Here is a 25547-nt window from a genome sequence, read left to right as displayed (position 1 = left end):
ATCTCACCTCTACCCCTTTAGTTAGCATAGTGTATGAATTAGGGATGTAAATAAAATCAAAATGTATCGATGTATTGGAAGTATCGGCCAGCGATTTAATCGAGTCGCATCGTATCATGGGGCATTCTTAAGAATCGAAAAGAATCGAATCGCTGGCCCCTGTGCATTGCAACTCCATAACACAATAGTAATGGAAAAGTAATTGGAAACAATCGAATCGAACCGAATCGCATCGTATTGTGGGGAAATCTTAAATATCGGAAAAAAAAACCTGAATCCCTGATTTAAGAAATTGTATCATCATGAAGGTTGTGATTTACACCCCTAGTATGAATGTCAGAAAAAAGCCATAGAGGGTGCACTGCACAGTAAGGGTGATGGACAAATGAAGTTTTGTTGAAGCTCTGAACCATTTAGGCACATTGTTTGAAAAATTGGGTTAGTAGGCCTACTTGAAGTTTCAGTAACAGGGCCCTCTCTTGGTGAAAAGACGAGGTCATCCCTATGTTCCCCGCAACCGGGGAACTTAGGACCCTTTTTTCAAAAAAGGATTCTATCTTCCCCGCTGCTTCCACGTAGACTACTGCCACATGGCAAAGCGCAGGTTGTTGTTGCACCTGTGACCGGTTTGGTTTAGGGATGGTTTTTGGAAAGGGACAATTTGAAAACTCTGAAACATTAGATTACTGACGGGTTAAGTTTAGGGATGGTTCTCGTAAGGGTTAGATACAATGCGGGAAACATAGAACCTTTTTTTTTTAGAAAAAGGGCCCCAAGTTCCCCAGTCCCATACAAAGACAGAAGAACATAGGTAAGCTCCCGAAAAGACATGTTTACAAGCATATGGGCCAAATTCAAGATGACATATCTCCTCATTATAGGCCTACCGAAGTACCAGTGCTTTTGCTCTGTGATTGTATACGCCAAGAATGTCAAATTCAGGACTGGGGGCTAAATCTGGCTTGTGGGGTCATTTTATTTGGCCTGCCAGATCATTTCAAACATGTGCCCTATTACAGTAGGCCCATATACTCACATATGACAAAATTAGGTGTGTCTGAGGCTAAACTCAAATTTGAGAAGACCAGAGCTTCCAGCACGATACCACTTAACGTCTTTATTTAATTGCACTCCGTGATCATCATACTGGCAGAGCTCTCTTGTATTTCTCTACGTAGGTTGTTTACCATTAAGGCCACCAGGTGGCATAAGAGAGCCTTCAGTTCCAGAGCCGTATATATGGCTCTGTTCAGTTCAATGGCTTGCTTGTTTTTGTCATTTACAATGAAACAAGAACGTAATAGGCCTTGAGCCACAGCCCCAAATTTTGGCTCTTGAAGTGACTACCCCCCCTCTATTAAATTCCATTTTTGAATTCGGATGCATGTATAGTTTAGGCTCATTTTTGGGGTATTGCCAATATTCTATACCATGGTGCCTGGTATTACTGGAAAGGGGACCTTTCAGGCTTTCATTTAAGCCCATTGGCGAATCTGTCTGACATACACAGAGGTCACAGCACTTCATTAAATCAGACATAGCTCACATTTTCCAACAACTCTTAGCTAAACTGTCTGCTTTCGTTTATCTCTGTGGCGTGAAAGAACACCAAGGACACAAAATTGGACAACCTCAATACTCTTTGGAGTCTGCTGATTCAGAAAATGTATAATAAGCCCATACAATTATTTTGTATGCGTTTGTGAGAGCGTTAAATTTGACTTGTGCAACCAGCAAAAGTCTTCAAAATAATAGCCAATACATGCAGGTCATCTGTTGGAAATATTGTGCCTTTTTCCTTTCAAAGTTTCTGCTTTGCATCACTGCTTGGCACTAGGCCTTCATTTAAGATCATTACTAAATCTGTCTGACATACTCAGAGGTCACAGCACTTCATTAAACCAGAAATAATAATAACAAATGTCGCCTAAACTGCTTTTCTTTAGTCCCTACGTACTGTAAACCATGGGAAAACATCAAGGACACACACCCCAACCATTTCAATACTCAAGGCACTCTGCTAATTCGGACAATGTATGATATACCCATACAATGTATTGTGAGAGCCTTACAAAAGGCCATAATGATCATTAATATGACATATTTTAAGTCCAATTCTGTCCTATCTCTTTATAGACGTGAGGAAATGTAAGGAGACATAAGACGTAAGGAGATAAAAGAGATGAGCGGGGGCATGGGGAGGCACTGTATGTAGATGTAGAGTTGGGGGGTGGCTGCAAGGGGGAGACGTAGGGGTGAGGTTAGTGGGGGCAAATGAGGGGGGGCACTGTTGGTTGGGGGGCAAGGCCAGGGTAGTGAAGGTAAGTGAATGGAGGGCACTGTTGAGTGGGGGGAGGTGATTGGGGGGGCACTGTGGAGTGGGGGGGGGGCAAGGGGGGTAGTGGGGGTAGGTGAGGGGGGGCACTGTGGAGTGGGGGGGGGCAAGGGGGGTAGGTGAGTGGGGGGGGGCTTAAAGGAAAGTGAGGGGGGTTGGGGAGATAAGTGAGGGGGGTTGGGGAAGACACTGTAGGGTGGGGAGGGGAGTGGGGGTGAGATAATGTAGAGCAGGTGGGGGTAAGGGTGGATAAATGTTTGAAAATATTTGGAATAGTTTCAGAAACGTCTACCATATTAAATGTTGGATGGAATTTGAGATGCCCTAGTTTCAGCAGTGTTGTGTATGTTTACTTGAGCAATTTTTGACCACTTTCTTTAGGATATGTCAAGGTGGCAAAATCGAAATTCACCCATGCTCATCAGCCATGCTCATATCGGACTGTGTGACAACTAGCCTAGAAATCTAGACGCCCCGAGGGGTTTGGCGCGGCCAGGCTATGTGACAACATCAGCATCTTCAAAATGACCTGTAAACAGTGGCTGAAAACAAACCAGACCTGCTCCTATTAATTAATAGTATGAACATTGTTTTACTCTGTATATATTTGGTGTTTGTGGTAAAATGTCATGTCTTTTTTTTTTTGTACTATGGGTACCTGCCTTAGGACTACGGATGACATTTGGCAACTATGCAAATACCAACATATTTATATTGATGTTTTTTTAACTGATGTATTGATTAGTGTGTATTTTCCTAATCAAATGAAAGAAAGAAAGAAAGAAAGAAAGAAAGAAAGAAAGAAAGAAAGAAAGAAAGAAAGAATGAATACATTTGTCCATTAGGCAATAGGAAATAATTGTGCTAAAAAAAAGGGAACCGTGCTCATCAATGAATATTACAGGCTTACGTCATTGCAAGGACCATAGGCCTAGTTATTTAAGCAGTTGACTGTCTATGTGCCATTTGACCATTGTAGGAGGACCATTCTCTGCTTCAAGGAAGTGAAGTCAAACTTATTTTTGTTTGTTTAGTCAACCTTTGGTAAAATATCTGTAAGAGAATATAACAGAAAAGTGCTGAAAAAAGTAATCCACTATGTAGTATATTATGGCCCACAGTATTGAGAAAAACGCATGAAAGTCATCCATTTTGGGAAATAGCAGACATATTCAATTTTGACACAAATTTCAGATGGCATCAAGTTTGAATTTCTTCTACACACGCGCGCACACACACACACGCATGCACGCACGCACGCACGCACGCACGCACGCACACCTTTTCTGTATGGCAAAAATTTAGCCTTTGAAATTATCATTTGGGGAAGGGCTACCATATTGAATTTTGGGCAATATTTTCCATTTCTTTCAATAAGCTTTTGGTCAGATATCTGTGAAATGTCTGGCAGGACAATACAGTCCCAGGAAAAAGTTTGTACACCCTTTGAAATTTCTTACATTTCAGTCCAAATGTATCATAAAACTTGGTCTGATCTTCCCGGAAACCTCAAGAAGGAACAATCAGAGTCTGCTTTAACTAATTCCACACAAACATTTACATGTTATCATATTTTTATTGGCCATAAGGCTATAACATTCACAGGACAGCAAGGCATAAGTAAGTACACCCTTGCATTAAATAGGTTTTAACCCTCAGTTAGTTGCAATATCCTCAACCAGACTTGTCCTCTAGTTGCAGATCAGATTAACAAAACAATCTGGATGTATCTTGTCTCCCTTTTCTTTAGAGAACTGCCTCTCGTCAGCAAGGTTTCTGGGATGTCTGGAGTGCATAGCTTTATTGACTTAATGCCATATAATCTCAATTGTTTTTAGTCAGGGCTTTGACTGGACTATTCCAGACTGTGTATTTCATTGTTATGAAGCCATTCTAATGTCGATTTGCTTCTAAAATATGGGTTGTTGTCACATTTCAGCACCCATCCTCTTATGTGCTTCAACTGTGTGACAGACTTCCTCGCGTTTTTTTCTGTAAAATATCACAATAAACTTGAGTTCATTGCTCCAATGATAATAGCAAACTTTCAAAGGCCTGAGGCAGCAAGGTAGCCGCATATAATGATGCTCCCGCCACCATACTCAGAAGTGGAGATGTAACCAAGAATAACTAAAAATGGGGTTCATTCTGCCAATCTAAAATTAATGGGGTTTCTGTCCAAAAAATATTGCTGCACCTTTGAGGTTTGCGAAAAAGCATTTATATGCTTCATAAAATTACTGCTAAATATTCCGTAGACCAACGTTGAAACCAAAGTTGAATTTTTCAGGGGAACACATAGTATCATGTTTGGAGGAGAACTGGAGAACCACACCTTCACCAAAACATCATCTCCACCTTTGAGTATGGTGGCGGGAGCATCATTACATGCGGCTAGGGCTGGGTATCGTTTTGTTTTTTTCGATACGGTGCCAATTTCGATACTTTGGTTTCGATACCGGTGCTTTTCGATACCGTTTTTCGATACCTGTTGTTTTGAAGTTAATCTCATTATGAAGAACCCATAAGATCATCAAATTCTAAATTTTCACAAGTAGTATTGTGTGCACAGAAAAATAAAGAAAAAAATTGATGCAAGGTGCGCCCCCCTTTTCTTTGATTCACAAGTAGTATTGTGCATACGGTGAGTGCATTTCAGTCATCTTAAAGAATGTTATTACAGATTACTCAATATATATCTTCAGTTCAAATGAAATATAGAAGATGATTTCTAAGTAGCCTAGGTGTTGAGTAAGTAGGCAGGAGTACAGTTGGATGACAGTTAGCTCAGCAATCAATGAGTAGCCTACTTCAATGTAGCCTATTGTCATAATCTCTAGGCAAACCTAGGCTAGGGCTTTTGTTATTTCACAAATTATTACTAGATAGCCTATTGCAGCAAATATTCACGTTGTTACTAATTTTCCACCAAAACCCAAATCAGCCATGTAAATTATTTAGTAATCTCAACATCATAGAGCAAAAGAGCATTAGACACATACACACTTCCAGGTGCAGGTTTCTCTCTCTCTCTCTCTCTCTCTCTCTCTCTCTCTCTCTCTCTCTCTCTCTCTCTCTCTCTCTCTCTCTCTCTCTCTCTCTCTCTCTCTCTCTCCCTCGAAGCTTCTGCGTATTATTTGCTTTTGAATCCACGTAGCTACACGCTCTCCTTCACCTGACCGCTTGACTCATACAGATTGGGAAGACCAGACATCCCAATGAAAGTCCAATAAGTCTCCCTCATATTTGATAGTGGCTCTCCGATGCCCGCGAGTCAGATAAAGCATTCCTGATTTTAGACTATGCAAGTTCGCGTTTTTTCAATTGCCAATGCGGGAAAGAGGAATATAATGACTCGTGCGTCATGCGTGGGGTACTTGAAATAGATTACGTGCACTTCGTAGGGCGCCCTGCAAATGTCCTGGGTAAAAAAGCAGGCAGTTATGTACAGACTGGACGACAGAAAGGGCATTGACAAACAATGTATCACTGATTTGCAAATGTGTTGGTCGGGGTGTCCGGGGTTGATAGGCAGCTCTAATAAGTTTTTGGAACTTGGGATGTCTGGGAGACGCTATCTTAACGCTGTCTTAACGCATCGCATGGAAGGGATGTCGAGTGGGTCTTTTAGCGTTGCCCTCCGCGGGAACAAGTTTCAAATCTCCGCACTTTATTAAACCCCTTAGCGATCGCCCACACATTGATTATTATCAAAACTACAGTAGCCGTGCGCAAGTGGAGAGGAGAGTGCACACTCAAGGAGGTTTAAAACGACAGCATCAGAGGAAGATTGGCGCGACGGTAGTTCTACCACTATTATCATGACTGCACAAACACACACGTCTTCGTTGGACAAAAGGGTTGTTGAACATGTTTCAAAATTAACACCTCAGCACAACACAGCCTCAACGTCAACTGAACAGGACTCTGCTGATTGAGCCGCGCCCGCGCCAGGCACTGCCTGAAGAGACAAACAGGGCAGCAGCGCATATAGGCCTAATCTTCTATAGAGTTCAAGAAACACTTACTAACAAATACAAATTCATTTCAAACAATAATATTGTAGCGCCCCCTAGCTGTCATAAATTAACCACACAAACAAAATGTTCAGTTAAGTTTCAAAATAGTTTAGTTAAAATAATTGCAAGTAAACACAAAAGTATAATCAATCAGTTTCAACCAAAAAAACAATACCCTCACAGTAAATCTTATCTTACTGCCGGCAGTTTACCTTTCAGATAACTTGTGAAACAAAATAAAATGGGTACCCAACTAAGTAGAATGTCAGTTGTTGCAGGCCTGTTACGTGGCTTGTGAACGTTGAGACCAACCCTATGGTCCTTTCACGCTAAAGCAGCGCATGGAACAAAACAATAAATCCACTCACGGACGATGCTGCCTGGCCTCGCCTCCCTGTGTCTCCTCGCAGTGCTGGCGAGGCGAAATGGGCTTGTTGCTTCCCGTGACGCGGCCCCTCCTCTCTCACTACGGTACAACAACCGAGCGGACTGCCCGGTCTTCACTCTACCTCAGAGCGGTAGCTGCTTCCAAACACCCACGCTGTTACTGCGTGAAGCTTCCGCGCCGAAAACTCTTGTCAACTCGCGCGCAACGGTGCAAACAACACAATGTCCGCACCAACGCAGATTTCGTGACTTAAAGTCCGATTGTCACTACACTTAGAAAGTCAATACAGAAATCAGTGCATTACCAACTTCATATTTCGCTGATATCCCTTGATAAAACAGACATCAGATTCGGCTTCTCTTCTCGTGGGAGTTATTCTCCCCTTCTCCCTACTTCCTGTCACCCCTAACCTCTCACATTGCGTGCTGATTGGTTCATACATCAGTAAGTCATTTTTTATAACAAACGTAAATCTTTCAACATGTCCACATTCATTTCACAGATTGAAGACACAAATACTTAAGTAATACATTCAAGTAAATAAAATAAAATAATAAATAAAAATCCCAAAGGGCTACATCCTCCCCTTTCTAAATGTCTAAATGTCCTCATTAGACAATAATAACTAACAGCATTAACCTTTTGTAACTCATGAACTTTGAATTCTGAATGAAGTAGGAGTGGGCTACCTATTATTCTATCTTAATGATAATGCCTCTATGAACTATAGTAATCGGTTGTTCACTAGCCCTGCCAGGTGCATCATAAGTAAGTCTGATTACTGGTTTTATTGCCCTTTTTTCAGTCGTCCTAAGTGACCCTTCTATTTGGGGTATAGAGCCCAGTCTTTGTTGTGGGTTGCTGATAGGGGTTCTGCTAGCATCCAGGTCTGCCTCAGATTCTGACGGTTCTGTATCTGCTTCCACTGGGCTTTCCTCATTTGCTTCCTCAGGCACTGACTCTATGGCTGGGGACTCAGGTCTTGGGTCTCCTGCGTCGTCAGGCTTGGAGGGAGCGGACTCTCTGTCTGACATGTCTCTCTCTGCTAACAGAGTGTTCAGGTATTCTTTGTACGGTTGGTAGTGAACTTCATCTCCTGTCTCCGAGGAGGAATCATTCAGGGCAGGAACCTCTTTTCTTTGTATTGTTTGTCTGTGTTTGGTTCGAGCTGAGCGGGTTCTATGGCGAACCGGAGCTTCGGCATAGGCCTGCTCATCAGGCATCCTCACAGACTCCCCAATAGGTAAGAGATGGTCGCGATGGAGGGTCCTGGGCTTACCTCCCCCTTCAGGTCTGACACGGTAGACAGGTAAATTCGGCAACTTTCCCACCACCACATGCGGTGTAGAATTCCACCTGCTCTCGAGCTTGTGTTTCCCTTTGAGTCCCAAATTCTTCAACAGAACACGGTCTCCCTCTTGAATATTCTGAAATGTTATCTTCTGGTCATAGGCTCTCTTGTTGCGCAAGTGCGTCTTCTCTGCAGCTTGACTGGCCAGCTGGTAAGCCCTTTGCAGATCACGCTTCAAGTTCCCAACATACTGGTAGTGGTTTCTCTCCTCACCCCCATCAATTGATGCTCCAAAGCACAGGTCTATGGGCAGTCTGGCCTCCCTGCCAAACATCAAGTAATAGGGGGAGAACCCCGTCGCATCACTCTTAGTGCTGTTGTATGCGTGCACTAGGGAAGCCACATGCTGACTCCAGGATCTTTTCTTCTCTTGGCCTAGCGTACCTAGCATGGAGAGCAGCGTGCGGTTGAAGCGTTCCGGCTGGGGATCCCCTTGGGGATGATAGGGAGTCGTTCTTGACTTCCTAACCCCCAAGGTTGAAAGGAGCTCTTTTATCAGTCTTGACTCAAAGTCTCTTCCTTGATCGGAATGAATTCTTGCTGGCAATCCATAGTGTACAAAATACTTCTCAAACAGGATCTTTGCTACTGTCAATGCTTTCTGATTCCTGGAGGGGAACGCTTGAGCGTATCTGGTGAAATGATCAGTTACGATCAGTACATTGCTTATGCCTCTGGAGTCCGCCTCCATGGACAAGAAGTCGATGCATACTAAGTCCATGGGGCCGCTGCTAACAATGTGATGTAAGGGTGCAGCCCGTTTGCAAGGTGTTTTACGGGTCACACATAGCCCACAGTCCTTAACATATTCCTCTACAACATGAGCCATCTTAGGCCAGTAGAATCTTGTTCTCAATAGCTCAGTGATTCTTTCTGCCCCCAAGTGGCCCATATCGTCATGTAGGGAGTACAGCACCTGTTCTCTGAATTCAGCGGGCAATACTAACTGAAGCGCCTCCTCTCCCGCTTTCTTTCTCCTTCGGAACAGAAGCCCACCTCGGATCACCAGTCTGCCAACTTCCCGCTTTATCACCCGCATGTCAGGGTCTGATTCTTGATGCTTTGGCCACACTCCCTTCTTCAATGCCTCCATCACTGGTCCAATCACAGCATCCCTCTTTTGGGCCGTCATCAAGTCCGCTTTGGACAGTTGCTCCAGAGGGCCCAGCTGCAACTGGGACGGGAAAGCATAGGCATCTGGGATGCAGGCTGGTGAGGCCCCTAATGGGTCAATGTATCTAATGTCATCCCTCGGGAATGCACTGACCCGTTGACACAGTGATTTCACCACATTCTGAGACAGGCTGTCCCACCCCCCAGTGTGGTCCGTATCTGCTAGGTTGCGGGACAGTAGGTCAACATCAATGTGGGCTTTACCAGGCCTGTACTGTACATCAAAATCATAGGTGGCAAGGGCTGCGAGCCACCGATGACCTGTGGCGTTGAGCTTAGCGGTGGTGAGTACATAGGTCAATGGGTTATTGTCCGTGCGGACTGTAAACTTAACCCCATAGAGATAGTCATGGAATTTATCTACGACAGCCCATTTCAAGGCCAAGAATTCTAGCTGATGCACCGCATATCGCTGTTCTGAGGAGCTCAACTTCCTACTGGCAAAAGCCACAGGTCTTAGTCCTTCTGGATGCTCCTGATAGAGCACTGCCCCCAGGCCCTTGAAACTGGCATCAGTATGAAGAATGTATGGCTTTGTGGGATCAGCAAATGCCAACACAGGGGCATTGGTCAGACACTGAATGATGCTTCGGAAAGCCTGCTCGCAAGACTGGTCCCATCTTTCGTTGAAGGGCTCAGATTCTTTAAAGTAGGCTTTGGTTTTGTCTATGGTCGGTCGCCTAGCATGCCGTGTGGGTAAATAACCCTTAGTTAACTCTGTCAGGGGCCTGACGATGGAGGAGTAGTTGGCTATGAACCGTCGATAATACCCACAGAACCCAAGAAAAGACCTTAAGGACTTGAGGTCTGTGGGTTTTGGCCACTTGGCTACAGCCTCAAGTTTTTCAGGGTCTGTGGCAACACCATTGGCAGACACTATGTGCCCGACGTATTTCACTTTTGGCTGACAAAACTGACATTTGTCGAGGGACAGTTTCAGTCCTACCTCCTCCAGTCTGTCCAGCACTCGCATTAGACGCTCTTCATGTTCTTCAAGGGAGCGTCCAAAGACTATCAAATCATCTAAGTAGACCAGGACCTGGAGAAGATTCATGTCCCCTACTGCTTTCTCCATAAGTCTTTGGAACGTAGCTGGAGCTCCAGTTATGCCTTGAGGCATTCTTTCAAATTGAAAAAATCCAAGGGGACAAATGAAGGCAGTCTTTTCTTTGTCTTCGTCTGCCATGGCGATCTGATAATAGCCACTCCGTAAGTCTAGAACAGAGAACCACTTGCTGCCTGATAAGCAGTCCAACGCATCGTCTATACGGGGAGTTGTGTACTGATCAGGCACGGTACGGCGATTAAGGGTCCGGTAGTCAATGCACATCCGAATTCGCCCATTCTTCTTTCTGGCAATCACAATCGGGGATGCATATGGACTGCGTGACTCCTTAATGATCCCAGCCTGTACCAACTCCTGCAAGTGTTTTCGAACATCATCAATATCAGCTGGAGCCAGGCGTCTTGAGCGTTCTCTGAAGGGCCTTGGGTCTGACAACCGGATATTATGCTCTACATCTTTGGCCAGGCCAACGTCCCACTCATGTAAGGAAAACACCCCGGCTCTTTCGCACAACTTTCTTTGGAGCCGCTCCTTCCATGGTAGAGGGATGGGGGAATCTCCAAAGTTGATTAACTGTGGATCCAGCTTGGTAGGAACAGTATCTGTCCTTGGAGATGGTGTGACTGGATCGGCATGGCACAGCTGACCCAAAACAGCCCCCACTGGAATGACTGCATTCCTCTGTGAAGCATTTTGGATAAGCACAGTCAACTGGTCATCCTTCAAGGCTGTACTGGGCAAGACCATAGGCTGCAGGAGGACTCCAGAGGGTAATGGGACATTGGGGGATGCTTCGACCATCAACATATCTCTAGCGAGTGGTTTCTTCAACTGCACCTCCCCGATAGCCATACATTCACCCCCAGGAGGGACCTTCAGGGAGCCTGGACCCATCCACTTCACACACCCCACGTCATCCTCTACTTCTGTGGCTAGCTGCTCTGCATTCATGTCACATTCACGCACTTTTATGCCCAGGGTTTGAGAAATGTCTACCCCACCTGTCTGTTTGCTCAGGGAAGCCAGCCTCTGGAACAGATTTGCATTGGTGCCCAAGATAACAGGAGTCTGCTCAGGACTTTGAGGGCTAGGACATATCAGAGCTAGTACTGTCAGGGTGTCTTTTGTGCCTGTCACTTTCTCTGGGAATTCCATATCCACTACCACATAGCCTAGGTAAGGGTAACTGGTGTCGCTCAGTCCCCATATGGCTAATCCAGATACGGGCTGAATAGGGACATCTGGTAGGTAGCGCTTGTACCACGAGTCAAAGATAATTGTGACTTGTGAACCACTGTCTAGAAGCGCATTACACTGTTGGCCATTTAGCTTCACAGGAACAATGGAGGAGGGGCCAATCAGACCCTTGGGGATGTCTTTTCTCAAGGCGACTATTTCACTTTTCTTGGACTGACAAACTGTGTCAGTGCTATTTCCTGGTTGAGCTGCTGACCCACTGGGTTTAGACTTGTGTACTGTGCGTATCAACTTTTGTATGACCTTGGCCTGGTTCTCTGGGCCCTTGCATTTAGCCGAAAAATGGCCGTCTTCGCCGCACCGATAACAGAAATTACCACCTGAATCACTAGATGGGGACTGTCTGTTTTCGCGCCTTGGCAGTCTGGTTGACTCCACTCTCAAGCTTACTGCAGGGGAATCCATCTCGGTGGACTGTTGCACTGCTAACTGACTTTGCAGCTCTGTTACTTGTTGTCTCAATGCAGCTACTTCAGCATTTACATTCGGGGCAATAGACAGCGTGTTTACTGGTGACCTTGGTTCATTGCGGTCGATCACCGTCGAGCCCATTGAAGGCCTCATTGTAGCAAACAAAGACTTCAATTCCTTGATTTCCGACCTCAGATTCTGGATCTCCACATTTCCAGAAGGCACGCCAGGGTCGGTCACAACTTGCCGCACCGAGGTATTCAGTTTCAATCTGGAAGATTCATACTCTTCTTCATTGCGAATTTCACTCAATAGTTCCAGAAAAGATGGTGGCTTTTCCTTCCTTTCGCGGAGCTTCAGGTGGACCATCATCATATCAGAATGAACCGCGCCCCTAAGAAGCTGTTCGACCCGAACACGATTCACTTGGCTTGCTGGCAGACCTCCTCGATGCACTACTTTGATCAACGACAATTCCAGACGTCTAAGAAAGTCAGACAACCTCTCCTTCGGCTGCTGCTGTAGCAATCTGAAAGCAAAGTATAGGTCTTCACCGGTCTCTGCAGACCCAAAAGCACTCTCCAGGGCTTCTAGGCACTCCGCCGGACTAACCTCTGTATCCGCAACTCGAACAGCCTTCACCACAGATAAGGCAGGGCCTCTAAGACTTTCCATTATACGCCGTCGCTTCTCCTTAGCAGAACATTCAGTCTCTTCTACCATGAGTCGTGCATGCTCAAGCCAGTTCTCAAAAACTTCTTCTCCCACAGGGGTTGGCAACGTTCCTGAAAACACCCGCAGTCTTCGGTAACTGCTGTTTTCTCCTGATGGTCTCTCCATTTTGGCTAGCAAGTCACCAATGACACGGATCACAGGGTCAGCAGAGCTAGGAGTGGGTGGGTTTGGAAGTGGACTTGGTTCACTAGGGTTAGGTGCTGAGCCATCAGCGGCTGTCACAATAGTCCATGCCGGCGGTCCTTCAGCAGGACATATTTCAGGGGGGATTTCACCAAGTGTCTTCCCTTTGTGCTCACATAGAACTGTCAGACAGCTGTGCTTATGACTGTATGTCCGCCCTCTTACACGAACCCTGCCTAACACTTTGATCGTCTCCATTGTCGCTTCGATCTTGGTGATCTCAGTGCCTTCTGGTACTAACACCAGGAGGGCCTGTGCTTCATCAAGTCCTTCTCCCCTACACCATCCTATGAGCTCATTAGCTAAGTCTGTGCGGCTGGCTTGGTTATCCATGTCTACAGGTGTTTTTAGATGTCTCTAACTGTATCTCAATAACTAAATAGGTCACAGTGACACAAAATAAAATTTAGGGCATTACTTACTATTCATCTAACTGCATTAATTACCTCATAGTCCATCCCGGACGAGCCCCCATTTTATGTAGCGCCCCCTAGCTGTCATAAATTAACCACACAAACAAAATGTTCAGTTAAGTTTCAAAATAGTTTAGTTAAAATAATTGCAAGTAAACACAAAAGTATAATCAATCAGTTTCAACCAAAAAAAACAATACCCTCACAGTAAATCTTATCTTACTGCCGGCAGTTTACCTTTCAGATAACATGTGAAACAAAATAAAATGGGTACCCAACGAAGTATGTCAGAATGTCAGTTGTTGCAGGCCTGTTACGTGGCTTGTGAACGTTGAGACCAACCCTATGGTCCTTTCACGCTAAAGCAGCGCATGGAACAAAACAATAAATCCACTCACGGACGATGCTGCCTGGCCTCGCCTCCCTGTGTCTCCTCGCAGTGCTGGCGAGGCGAAATGGGCTTGTTGCTTCCCGTGACGCGGCCCCTCCTCTCTCACTACGGTACAACAACCGAGCGGACTGCCCGGTCTTCACTCTACCTCAGAGCGGTAGCTGCTTCCAAACACCCACGCTGTTACTGCGTGAAGCTTCCGCGCCGAAAACTCTTGTCAACTCGCGCGCAACGGTGCAAACAACACAATGTCCGCACCAACGCAGATTTCGTGACTTAAAGTCCGATTGTCACTACACTTAGAAAGTCAATACAGAAATCAGTGCATTACCAACTTCATATTTCGCTGATATCCCTTGATAAAACAGACATCAGATTCGGCTTCTCTTCTCGTGGGAGTTATTCTCCCCTTCTCCCTACTTCCTGTCACCCCTAACCTCTCACATTGCGTGCTGATTGGTTCATACATCAGTAAGTCATTTTTTATAACAAACGTAAATCTTTCAACATGTCCACATTCATTTCACAGATTGAAGACACAAATACTTAAGTAATACATTCAAGTAAATAAAATAAAATAATAAATAAAAATCCCAAAGGGCTACATCATGTTTAATGTCCATTCGTCCATGGCTTGTAAATTTCAGCGCAGCTTTCGGCTCTTAGCCTTGATTTGGTGCGTTAATGTTTCGCCAAGTCGTGTTGCCGTCTTTCGCAGGGACAGCTTTGTCACAAATGGAGCATTTGGCTCTATTTGCGTCCAGTCACACGAGCAAAGTTTAACCACACGTTAGATCTCAGCAAGTATATCAGGGGTGCAACTAGCTACAACTGCAACTACAACTAACTGCAACTAGCTACAACTAAGTTAGCCTACAACATATCCTCACCAACTGTCAGCTGTTCGAGTAAACAAACGCTAGTACTTTTTGAATGAATGAAATGTCTCGTGCTCGTCCCGCCCACCCAGGTCCTTCGAAGCCAATCACAAATGACAATTTCACCTGACTACATGGCTATTGGTTCACAGATTTACTATTGACACAGGGACTGTTGAAACGCACAAAATGTATCGAAATAAGGCACCGGTTTTTTTGTTTTGTTTTGATATTCGATACTATGTGGCTTTTCGGTCGGTGCCAGGACCGGACCGAAATTCGGTACGCAGCCCTACATGCGGCTACCTTGGTGCCTCAGGCCCTTGTCAGTTTGCTATTATCAGTCAAACAATGAACTCAGAAGTTTATTGAGATATTTTACAGAAAAAATGTGAGGTAGTCTGTCACACAGTTGAGGCACACGAGAGGATGGGTGCTGAAATGGGACAACCACCCATATTTTAGAGGCAATTGACTTTTGAATTGCTTCATAACAATGAAATACACATTCTGGAATAGCCCAGTCAAAGCTCTGACAAAAAAACATTTGAGATGATATGGCATGAAGTCAAGAAAGCTGTGCACTCCAGACATCCCAGAAACCTTGCTGAAGAAGGGCAGTTTTCTAAAGAAGAGGGAGTCAAGATACATCCAGATTGTTTTGTTAATCTGATCTGCAACTACAGGAAACATCTGGTTGAGGTTATTACGACAAACTTAGGGTTAAAACCTATTGAATGCAAGGGTGTACTTACTTATGCCTTGCTGTCCTGTGAATGTTTACATCTTATGGCCAATGAAAATATGTAAACTTGTAAATGTTTGGGTTGAATTAGTTAAAGCAGACTCTGGTTGTTCCTTCTTGTGATTTCCAGGAAGATCAGACCATGCTTTATGACCAATTTTGACAGAAATGTAAGAAATTTCAAAGGGTGTACAAACTTTTTCCTGGGACTGTAGGTCTATTATTAAGCAGTGATGTATGTGCAATTTGATCATTTACTGACAACATTTCAAAGCGGATTCATACATTCTTATGCACATACACTCATACTGTATGTATATACACTATGTATACATACATATATTCATTCATTTTTCTTTTTATCCAACATTTGTATGCATGTCTGTAAGGAGATAAAACGGAATTGGTCAGAAAATAGGTCATTAGGGCCGTGAGGATCATTATGGCCTTTTAAAGGCTCCTGCAAATATTGTATGGGTACATTATACATTTTCTGAATCAACAGCATGCCTAGATTTTTAAAATCATTCGGTTTTGTGACCCTGATGTTTTCTCATGGTATAGGGACAACATAAATCATACAGTTGAGGTGGAATTTGTGAGAAATTACTGGTTTAAAGGATAACGGCAGCAAATTTCAACATGCATGTAACTGCATGTCACACTACCCTGGACTTGTCAGTACCTGAGATTTTTTTTTCTTCAGCCTTTTCCAAGATCCTGGTCATTGTAATGGGGGCAGGTGTTACCTTTTGGGAAAATATTTGGAGTAGGCCCATGTTAAGATTTTTTAAAATGTTAACAAAATCTGCCCCCATTAGAATAGCAGCATGCAGCATCTCCGGGAACTGACAAGTCAAGGGTAATGTGAGCAATACAACAGCATATTGAAATTGGCAGGAGTGATCATTTAAGTATTTTGGGGGAGCTTTTCAAGCCTCTATTTTTGTTTTACATGAGACAGGACAGTGAAGGAGGTGACAGGACGCGAGTTGGGAGGGAGAGATGGGGGAGGGTCGGCAAAGGGCACGGTTCAGAATCGAACCCGGGTCAGCCGCGTAGTAGACCAGTGTCCTACCATTAGGCCACGATAGGGCAGAGAAATTACTGGTTTAATGACCTCTGTGAATGTCAGCACAAACATTGGCAGAAAAAAGGCCTGATATTTCCAGCTAATGACCTGCTATATTGGCAACTATTTTGAAGACTATTGGTGGTTACACAAGTCAAATTTTAGGCCCTCACAAACATATACAAAATAATTGTATGGGCATATTATACATTTTCTGAATCAACAGATTCCACCGAGTATTGAGGTTGTCTAATTTTGTGTCCTTGGCGTTCTTTCATGCCACAGAGATAAACGAAATCAAACAGTTTAGCCAACATTTGTGAGAAAATGTGACCTATCTCTGGTTTAATGAAGTACTGTGACCTCTGTGTGTGTCAGAAACATTCAGCAATGGACTTAAATGAAAGAATGAAAGGTCCCCTTTCCAGTAATACCAAGCGCTATTGTATAGAATATTGACAATACCCCAAGTTGTCCTGGACCTTCTTTCATGCAAGTGCACTACAAAATGCTCTAGCTATCATTGTGTTTGTCTGGTAAATGGCCTCAGGTGCACAGACATGTGTAAACTGAGAGTGTGCGGAAACCAGGCAAACATAGACAGTTCAGATGAAGGGGATGACATGGAAGATGAAGAGTACTGACGAAGAAATGATATAAATCTACGTTAAACTATTCTTTCATTAAACATATTCCCTTTGCAACATGTTTCTTTATTGGCTTGCAACCCCTTGTATAGGGTCTCAGTCTATTTGTTTATGAAATAGCCTGTATAAAATGTTGTATATGAACATTTATCTAAATTCTGTTAATGAGATACCATATCTGAGTGGTTTAAGTAAAGTGTTACCCAATGCCCTATCATTCCAGGGCCTACCGTTTAGATTGTATTTCTTCACATACACTACAACAGTGTTTCTCAAACTTTTCGTGCCATTCCCCCCCCCCCCCCCCCCCCCCCCCCCCCCCCCCCCCCCCCCCCCCCCCCACCCCCCCCCCCCCCCCCCCCCCCCCCCCCCCCCCCTTCAGAGGAAGGGTGTCTGTCTGCGCCCCCCTCGAGCAAAATGGTTACGAAAATACAAATAAATAGGCCGCCGTAAAGTTTATTAGAGCCTGATATACACGTACAGTATGGCCTATGATGTTCTCTAAATATTAGTGAATAAATTAATTCATGTTTTGTGATTGTAAAGGGAATGTGTTGACTTAATGGCAAAGCAGAAAAGTATTAAAAAAGAAAAACCTTCTGACTTCATGCGCACCCCCCTCCAATACCTCCGCGCCCCACTTTGAGAAACACTGCACTACAATCATTGAATACTTTAACAATTTGTGAATGTAATGTACATTCACATATGAACTACAGTATAAACAAAGTTTGTTTAAGTAAAGTGATACCGGGCATTGTATTAGGCAATTGTCTTGGGTCTTATTTTTAAGACATTTTTGGTGGTTGCACAAGTGATATTTAAGGCTCTCACAAACATATAGTAAATGATTGTATGGGCATATTATACATTTTCTGAATCGGCAGAGTGCCCTGAGTATTGAGGTTGTTAACTTTGGTGTCCTTGCTGTTCTTTCATGTCACAGATGTAAACGGAAGTGCACAGTTTAGGCACAATTTGTGCGAAAATGGGAGCTATTTCTGGTTTAATGACGTGCTGTGGCTTCTGTGTATGTCAGACAGATTCGTTAATGGGCTTAAATGAAAGCCTGAGAGGCCCCCTTTCCAGTGATAACAAGCACGATGGTATAGAATATTGGCAATACCCCCAACATAAGCCATAGCTACATACGCAGATGATATTAAAAAACAGTATTTATTATAGGGGGGTAGTAACTTCAAGAGCTGAAAAAAGTGATTTCGCTACCACCCCATGACTGCTATCAAGCTTTTTCTACTAGTGGGGGGATATACCTTGCCAAAAAACATTACTAGCACCCCCCCCCCCCCCCCCCCCAAATGTCGGAACATGGCTTGCTTACACTGATTTGGCCTAAGCCTATAGCACAGCTCACAAAAGGCCTATCACATTCCATAATTCTCCATACTGCCCCATACCATGTCACTACTTCAGTCTTACAGTGCGTTGCAATATGCAACCTTGCCTCCTCCACTTGCGCTTGTCTCCTTGTCCCACCTGCTGGCCCCTCCTCCGTGGAGAAAACAATAAAGTTTCCCAGCTGTCAGCCTAGCCACAACAACTTTTGAGGGACTGTATTTCATTCACCATCCAAATTGCAAATGAGAAAAAGACTCTACAATTGGGCTTTTGAAAGATATTGAAATATAATGCTGTTGTCAGTGATGTCATCATGACGAGAAGCAAGTGGAGGAGAGGTCGAATATTGTAACGCACACCTATATTTTCCAAAACGTATGACCAAACCTTTGACCAGTAGCCTACAGCCCCTACCGTATTGCACAGTCTTCTTTCCGCTTCTTCTTGGGTAGACTTTTTCCTCAATCCAAATGTCTTGAGATTCTTGTTTGGCAAACCAAACCATTTATCCTTACCAAAGGTAAATTTCAAATTATTTTTTTCCTCTCATGTGACTTGAAATAATAATAATGTAATCATTTGCCTTAATACTGTAGACGAAGAGTGGTGTTTCTCCATGGTATAGACAGTACAGCAAAACAAATAAATAATCATAGCCTATAGTATAGGTTGCCGGTTTCATTCCCCACCCCCATCCTCCTCCATGACTGAGGTACCATGAACAGGGCCAGCCCTTCGCAGAGGCAACATAAACCAATGTGACTTGACACTGTCAGCTGTAACACTAGTCTGCTATTAAGTTCAAATTAAATTCTATTAAACATTCTCTATATAACAATCTCAAACAAGTATTCTGGCCGGGACATTGAACATTTGTGGTTGAGTAATGTAGATCTGCTTGTGAACGCACAACATTCATTTGATGGTGTTGTAAGCCTGTTGCCAATAACAGCAGTAGATGTTCTTCTATGCTCTTGGCATAGATTGTCATATTATGTCAATTATATGTTCAAACAAAAGGAAAAGTAGCCCAGCAAATGCTCTGAAATCGTATCTCCAGGTTTTTCTGATTCATTGAGGACAGACATGGTCAGTCGAGGACCATTCCAGGTAAATGCTAAAGGATAGTTCACATCAGCAGTATTAGAGAATTATGAACACACTAGCCTATATCCATGTAAATACATCTTGTCACAAGTTAAACTGCTCCATTCTGGTGCCTGCTTTCCTATGAATATACTCTGCAACCATTAATGAATACAGATTGCAATATTGCTGACAAAGAATATAAGAATCTTTTTTTTAATAAACACATTTTTTGGCATTCCCTCAAATCAATCCTCAGACTTCACAAGTCTCTGACTTTGCCAAACAGTGGCCCAATTCTACTCACATTCACCCAAACCTAAAAAAGGACATGAAGAGCTCTTTTACAAAACGCTATATCCACCATTTATGACTTTTTGCATTTTAATATTGGAATTGACTGTTAAGAGGTTCTATCATCTATGTGTGAATTCTTGCTATTCAAATGTGTTGAGAACATACTTTAAAACCTCTATAAAAATGCATTTTACAATGCATTTCAATGGAATGCCCAGTACAAAAATGTCAATTTCCCAACATTCTATAAAATGGATATATCTCATTTTGGAAAAGAGCTCTTCACATAGAGATTTAAAAGTGCACTGCGTAAGATGGTGGCCAGACTAGCTATTGCCACAATGCTGCTCATTGGAACTGTGCTGCCTATTTACTAATTGATAAACTGATATTTATTAGCAAGAACAAATAACAGTTCGAGATCCACCTTTTCAGGTATGAAAAGTGCCATTTTCCCAGTCATTTTGAATACTTAGAATTTAGAGTTCATGACAAGTATTCATGAAAAGGGTAACATTTGTGAATGGGCAGCATGAATTCTGGAATTAAACTACTATAAATATTACACAGTGCACCTTTAAGAGTTTATATATTGAATCATCCAAGATATGAAATAACTTGTTCATTGGTGGTGTTTGTAATTTATTTACTTCAGAGAAAGTAATCAAAACAAGGACAGATGCCAGGGATCATTTCAGTGTTATGGTCTAATACATCTACAAGATGATTTGGGGACATTTTTTTAGATGGAGAGTTAAACAGTTTTTCTGGTTATATGCTTTGCCACAATGTTCACAAACAAAAGGCTTTTCTCCAGTATGGATGAGCATGTGGCGTTTCCTTTGAAAAGACAACGCAAAGCGTTTGTCACATACCGAGCAAGCATACGGCCTCTCACCAGTGTGTGCGCGCATGTGCGATTTCAAGCAGCTTGTCTGAGTAAATCTTTTCCGGCACACTTGGCATTGAAATGGCCTGTAGTTGTTGTGATAGCGCATGTGCTTTTGCAACTCCGTGTCTGACTTAAAGGTCTTGTTGCATTTGGCGCAGGGGAAAGGTCTCTCCCCAGTGTGAATGCGATGGTGGCGCACCAAAGCTGCAGCGTGTAGGAACTTCTTACCACAGTAAGAGCAAGAGTGATGCCGTCGTACCGCATCATCCACGTGTGTTCTCATGTGCGCCTTCAAGTTCACAGTTCCTTTGAAACACTTGCCACACTCGGAGCATATGAAGTTGCGAGTGGACTGGTGGATCGTCTCGTGCACCTTCAGGGAACTTAACATGTGAAATCCTTTACCGCACACATGGCACAAAAATTTCCTTTCCATTATTCTCCAGTTGACGTTGCAACTGCTCATTTGTCGGTGCCTAGCGAGACACGTAGCCCGCTTGAATCGCTTAAGACACCGAGTGCACTGGAAAGGGAATTCTCCTGTGTGGTCTTGCAAGTGCAGCACCAAGCGACAAACATTGAGGAAGGTCTTCTGGCAGTCCGAGCAGGGGTAGGAGTCTTTGATGTTGTGAGCTTCTAGGTAGTGCAAACTTAAGCTGGAAAGGTTAGTAAATGTTCCCCCACAGATGGTGCACTTGGAGGGCACTTCGGTATGACTATTTAACGACAAGCCATTCTTGAAGTATCGCTCACAAAGGCTGCATCGCAAAGGCTTTCCCTCCCAATGGCAAATCACATGCTTCTCCATCTCACCGACTGTGTGAAATACCTCTTTACAGCCGTCACACTTGAGAATCCACTTGGGAGCCAGCACAACATCGGTCATCACTCCCTGTGTGTCGTCAGTGGGAGAAACCACTTCATGAATTACAGCAGTTAGTTCTGTGCATGCGTTTTGATTATGCTTTTCAAGCTCAGACAAGACAGAGAATCTTTCACCACACTTTGAGCATTCAAAGTGGAGCACAGTGGGATCATTCTGATTAAGTTGATGTATGCCAGTGTTTCCACTTGTGGAGTGTTCCTTTGCGTATTCTAATTCTAGAGCCTTTGGATGCTGGAAGTTGTCACCAGGATGTTTATCCATTTCCTTTCCAATGAGGTCCTTTCGTCCTAGGTTAACCGCCATCTGCTCCGTCTCATCTGAGCCACTCGGCTGTAACTGTTGCACTGATCCACAAGCAGCAGGGTTTGATAGGAGCTCAGCAGTGCTTGCAACAATAGGCCCTTGTGCATCGTTTTCCACAGGTAGACTATCCTGATTTGATAGAGGGGAGAGGATTCTCTCACAGACCACAAAGTGCTTGTGCTCCAGGTGTCGTCTCATTATGTAAACCTGTGGAAAGGTCTTTTTACACTTTGGGCACGTCTTTGAATTCACCACCTCTCTTAAATTATCCTGAATTGATAAAGAGGAGAGAACTTTGTCACAGACCTCAGAGTGCCATGTCTTCAGGTGTCGTGTCAATGCATGATCCATCTTGAAGGTCATTTCACATACTGGACATGTGATTGGCACAACTTCTCTTCTACGGGGCTTGAATTTAACTGAACTACAAGCTGAGTGTTCCCTCAGGTGCCTCCTCATATTTGAAGGGGTTGAGAAGTGCTCTTTACAGCCGTCACACTTGAGAATCCACTTGGGAGCCAGCACATCGGTCATCATTCCCTGTGTGTCGGAGAGGATTTCCTTGCTGATCACAGAGTGCTGCTTCTTCAGGTGTTCCCTCATTACATTACCACGTGTGAAAGTCTTATTACATACTGGACACGTTTTTGACACCAGCCCTGGAATACTTGTCTGTTCTGGACTACTTTCCAGTTCTCTGTTAACTTGGTCATTATGACTTGCGGTCCCTGTCATATTGTTATCCACAGATGAATTATCCTGAGTTGGCCGAGGGGGGAGAATTTCTGACCCGCTTAGATTATCTCGATTTGGTTGAGGGGAGAGGATTTCCTTGCTGATCACAGAGTGCTGCTTCTTCAGGTGTAATCTCATTACATTACCACGTGTGAAGGTCTTATTACATACTGGACATGTTTTTGACACCCGCCCTGGAATACTTCTCTGTTTTGGAATACTTTCCAGTTCTCTGTTAACTTGGTCATTATGACTTGCGGTCCCTGCCATATTGTTATCCACAGATGAATTATCCTGAGTTGGCCGAGGGGGGAGAATTTCTGACCCGCTTAGATTATCTCGATTTGGTTGAGGGGAGAGGATTTCCTTGCTGATCACAGAGTGCTGCTTCTTCAGGTGTAATCTCATTACATTACCACGTGTGAAGGTCTTATTACATACTGGACATGTTTTTGACACCAGCCCTGGAATACTTGTCTGTTCTGGAATACTTTCCAGTTCTCTGTTAACTTGGTCATTATGACTTGCGGTCCCTGCCGTATTGTTATCCACAGATAAATTATCCTGAGTTGGCCGAGGGGGGAGAATTTCCTTGCTGATCACAGAGTGCTGCTTCTTCAGGTGTTCCCTCATTACAGTTCCACGTGTGAAAGTCTTACTACATACTGGACATGTTTTTGACACCTGCCCTGGAATACGACATGTTTTTGACACCAGCTTTCTTGGGTAATTCACATTTGATTGAGGTCGGTGAGGAGGTTTTATCTCTACAGCGTGCTGCTCCTTAAGGTGTTTCCTCATTTGATCACCATGTGAGAAGCACAGTTGACAAAACGTGCACGTCTTTAACACACCCCTTCTTTCAGGCACAGCTTGTTGGACTGAGGCAAATGACTTGTGGTTTGGTTGGAGTTCTGAAAGGCTTATGTGGTGATTACGCGCTGAATGAAGCTGTTGGAAGTCATTTGGGTGATCCTTCACAAGGTGTTGGTCCAGAGCTATTCCAGTGTTGGCTTGAAAAGAACACCTGGAGCAGGCAAAGAGCACAGGTGGTGGCTTGCAACCTTCTGGAAAATGGAAAGGGAGGAAAAAGCAGAATATTTACTCAATTTTGTGTCCACAATATGGTCTTGGAGAGACCATGTTAGAATTCACACAATTCCATTTTTGGCTAAATCCAACCCCCTTGGGTTACAGTTGTCTTGTCCTGTGCCCTGACATCAATGTGGTTTATGTGGTGACTAAGTAAATCACGGCAGTAAATTAGCTTCTAAAAATTGAAACACAGGCCATTCACAATATTGTGAACACAAGTATTTATTTGCACCGCCATAGTTTACATTTGGCTGCCACAGTTTCCGAAAATGTAAAAGTAATAACAATTAAAAATAATAATAATACTTTTAAATTATTAAACGATTTCCATTTTTCAAAAAAACGATTTGAAAAACGATTTCCTTCCCATTTTCCTCCTGGAGTGCTTGAAAGACAGGGATCAAAAGCCTAGTCAAGTTGGAATGAGTTTACTGACACTCCCCAGGCTTTGTTTTACAGTTGTATGATAATGAGTAAGGCGAAAGGACACAGCAGAGGAGACATCGGGCTGCATATAGAAATGGGTTAAGGCTTGAGCCACAACGGCCATTGTATCGATATCAGAAAATCCATTACCTATGGAAGTAAGTGACACGAAAGTAAAATGGGCGCTTTTTACACTGGAATTAGTTACAAAAATGTTATTGTGCCCTTTCTTGTCTCCGGAGGAAAATAAAACACAGACTAAATTACCTGTTATTCCTCTTTTTGCAAATGCGTCAGAGTGCTGAGCCACTAGGTCAGACGTGAAGTCTGGGTCAGACCTGAAACAGATATTTTGAAAAGTAAGAATCTATGACACTAGAAACCAGATCAAGTTATTTACTGTTGCCCAACAACATTATATGCTGATATAAAAGAAAGTCATCACTCACTCGTCATCATCAACCGGTGCAATCTTCTGCCATATATTTTTAGCTCGGAGGAAACTCAGTCTTTTTGTCCGAGGTCTTCCACTTTGTGTGGGCAAAGGTGGTGGCAATGGTATACCGGTGATGTCGATTCTATCAAGCTTGACAATGAGTTGCCTTGGCACTGGAATTGTAGTGTTCCCACGCACCAGCTCCTGTTGCTGATCAATGTGTCTGTTAACACCACCATCCTGATGTCCACCCATTTTGACCATGTCCTCTCTCATTTTTGTCTCAAACTTGGCCTCCACTATGTAGACATCATTGGCCAAATCGCTCACTTCTTCGCACTCAATTAGAACATCTTGGAAAAGAGAGGAACTCAATCCAGCTTTAATCTCTTCGCCACTGGCCACAACTTGAACAAGAGGAGGTCGGGAAAGAAAGGAGAAGATGCAGTCATCATCTTCAGGAGGTTCTGCTGGTGGTAGTCGGCCTGGAATGACCAGAAATATATAATAATATCTATTATTAAATAATGATATTGTAGTATCATTATATTACCAGTCAATCACAAAATGTACAGTAGTTATACGTGGTGTAGCTTGTGCATTTGCATACCAGATTTAACGTAATATAGAGATGCTCCAATCGATCGGCTGTCGGTCATGATCAGTCAATATTGCCTAAAAGTAGCTTGATCAGCAACTCCAAAAAGCTGATTGCAAGATCTTAAACTCACTTGTAGAGTTACTTGTGCACAATCCCTGGTGCCGAACAAAAAGATCACATATTTTTTGAAAAAACGTTCGCACACTCCTCTGGATTTTTTCTTCTTTAAGCATTTTTTTAGGTTATTTTTTCTTCTTTTTATTCATTCATTCATTGGCAATGACGTTTCGACCTCTCTGTCTTTGGAATCTGAGGAAGACAGAGAGGTCGAAACGTCATTGCCAATGAATGAATGAATAAAAAGAAG

At 43.5% G+C, this 25547-nt stretch overlaps 1 protein-coding gene across 2 annotated transcripts in view; it reads right to left on the bottom strand.

The window, feature by feature from the left end:
• Positions 1 to 20431: 20431 nt before the first annotated feature.
• Positions 20432 to 25547, bottom strand: part of LOC134464014 (zinc finger protein Xfin-like) — a 67358-nt gene continuing 62242 nt past the window's right edge. For both annotated transcript variants that reach the window (XM_063217452.1, XM_063217450.1), the window contains exons 7-9: positions 24593 to 25064; positions 24411 to 24481; positions 20432 to 23689 (exon numbers count right to left, since the gene is read on the bottom strand). In XM_063217452.1, the coding sequence (XP_063073522.1) occupies positions 20523 to 23689; positions 24411 to 24481; positions 24593 to 25064 (3710 nt within the window). In that variant the 3' untranslated portion in view covers positions 20432 to 20522. The remainder of the gene's footprint in view (positions 23690 to 24410; positions 24482 to 24592; positions 25065 to 25547) is intronic.

This window comes from Engraulis encrasicolus, chromosome 15, assembly GCF_034702125.1.
Source record: "Engraulis encrasicolus isolate BLACKSEA-1 chromosome 15, IST_EnEncr_1.0, whole genome shotgun sequence".
NCBI lineage: Eukaryota > Metazoa > Chordata > Actinopteri > Clupeiformes > Engraulidae > Engraulis > Engraulis encrasicolus.
This window is presented reverse-complemented; position numbering and strand designations above follow the sequence as displayed.